This window comes from Gekko japonicus, unplaced genomic scaffold (genome assembly GCF_001447785.1).
Source record: "Gekko japonicus isolate JY-2015 unplaced genomic scaffold, Gekko_japonicus_V1.1 scaffold84, whole genome shotgun sequence".
Taxonomy (NCBI): domain Eukaryota; kingdom Metazoa; phylum Chordata; class Lepidosauria; order Squamata; family Gekkonidae; genus Gekko; species Gekko japonicus.
In genome coordinates this window covers 407,702-409,602 of record NW_015159712.1, presented here as the reverse complement: position 1 = coordinate 409,602, position 1,901 = coordinate 407,702, and the positions used below count along the sequence as shown (strand labels likewise).

The 1,901-nt window shown below is 43.8% G+C and overlaps 1 protein-coding gene across 3 annotated transcripts in view; it reads right to left on the bottom strand.

Moving 5' to 3' along the window:
• Positions 1-1,901, bottom strand: part of ARHGAP1 (Rho GTPase activating protein 1) — a 51,338-nt gene that overhangs the window by 6,999 nt on the left and 42,438 nt on the right. For all 3 annotated transcript variants that reach the window (XM_015409112.1, XM_015409266.1, XM_015409188.1), the window contains exon 9: positions 215-291. In XM_015409112.1, the coding sequence (XP_015264598.1) occupies positions 215-291 (77 nt within the window). The remainder of the gene's footprint in view (positions 1-214; positions 292-1,901) is intronic.

The window sequence follows — 1,901 nt, the reverse complement described above, 5'->3', positions numbered from 1 at the left end:
CCTATGAATAGTTTGTCTTCCTGTGGTTAAATCAGCATTTTGCTTTAACTTTTTAAGAATCCAATTCAAACTGGAATGAAGAGAGACAAAATATAAGGACAAACAAGTTTGTGCAGAACTGAGGTATTACTTTTAAAGAAGGATGAGCTCACACAACATACAAGGTTGCTTTAGGGGGACTGGAGGTAGATCATGGATTATCCTACAAACTCACCATGCTCCAGTAGATACCCAGTAGTCTCCCTGACCACCAGAGGAATGGGGTTCTGGTCTGAGCTCTTCTCCTTTAAGCTATTGGAAAAACAAGAAACTTAGACCCTTCTTTTCCTTCTCTCCAGATCATTCAACTGAAAGGTGTACACAGAAGAGCTTTAGACAATGGGCAGTAGGACTCTGAAAGCTACAAGAACTTTTGCATCTGAGAAACAAAGAAGAGTTCAGGGGTGGAAATTACTGATTTTACTGACCGAAATTCCAAAAAACCTGACCAAATACTGACAAATTACTGAACAATTTAATGTCAGCCTACTGATAAGCTAGCGTTTTAAATGTAAAACTAGGACTTCATTAAAATTATTATTATCTGGCCTCCACCAGCCCCATAGCCAGCCCCATAGTTAGATATGACCCAGATAAAAGGATTGCACACCTTTTTATTAGAATTTTTTTATGAATGGAGGACAATGTTTTCATTATTGTACAAAATTTAAGGCAAAAGATTCCCTTTAAAAATTATCACATACTGCAGATAATAAAACAGCAAAACAGCAAAAACATTAAAAACCAAAGTAATAATTACGACAACAAAACATAAGTACCGTAAGGTAAGACATGTCTTTGCTTTTACTTTATCTTTGGTTTTTTGATGAAAAAAGAACCGGCCAGCCGCCTGCCATCCCCGGTGGAGGCCGTGTCAGGCTGGGCACTGGAACACCCTAGACTAATTGTCCTGAGTGATTTCAATGTCCATGCGGATGATGTGGCCTCCACTCAGGCGATGGACTCAGTGTCATCCGTGGTGGCATTGGGACTCTCCCAATACGTAACGACTCCCACTCACCGGGCCGTACACACGCTCGATCTGATCTTCGCGGCAGGGGTCACAGTGGACCGGGTCACTGCTTCAGCAGTGCCATGGTTGGACCATCATGCACTGAAGGCCCAGCTGAATGTTTCACCCAACCCTGTTTGGGTGGTGAGCAGATTTCAGCTCACCCGCGGAGCCAAATGGACCCTATTATCAGGTTCCCAGTCAAATCGCTCTCCACACACACTTTGGCAGTGAATGCTTTATTTGTTTATTTAGATATATGAGATGCTGAGTTCAAGCTCCTTGTTAGGACTAATTTGCAAAGGCGGGAAAATACAACATATAGGTAAAAGCCCCAAATCCCAAGCATACCTACGTCAGCATTTCTGCAGCGACTCAGACAGACCACCAGGTCACCTTATCTATCCTAGCCAAGCACCAGTCTTCACCAAGGGCATTCTCATGAGAAAGATGTTTTGGGGCCTCCTCAGGAAAGTTACCAGGCGCTACTCCCTAATGTGCTAACTCCCCCCCCCCTTAGGAATGCAATGGCGAGGGCAACAATAAAGATACAGACAGGGTGAGAAGAGGGAAAGGAAGAATACAGCAATACAATAGAAATGCCAGATGCCAGAGCTTGACACCTGCGTGGCTTCAAATGGCCCTATGGGATCAGATGCCCCTGGTGGCTCGTTAGATGAGCTTGTGGAGGATTGGCACAGCTGACTCTCAGCAGCCATCAATGAGATCGCTCCCCAACACCCTCTGCACCCTCACTCTAGGCTGGCTCCTTGGTTTACCCAGGAGTTTTATTTTATTTATTTTATTTATTTATTTATTTATTAAACTTATATCCCACCCTCCCCCGTAG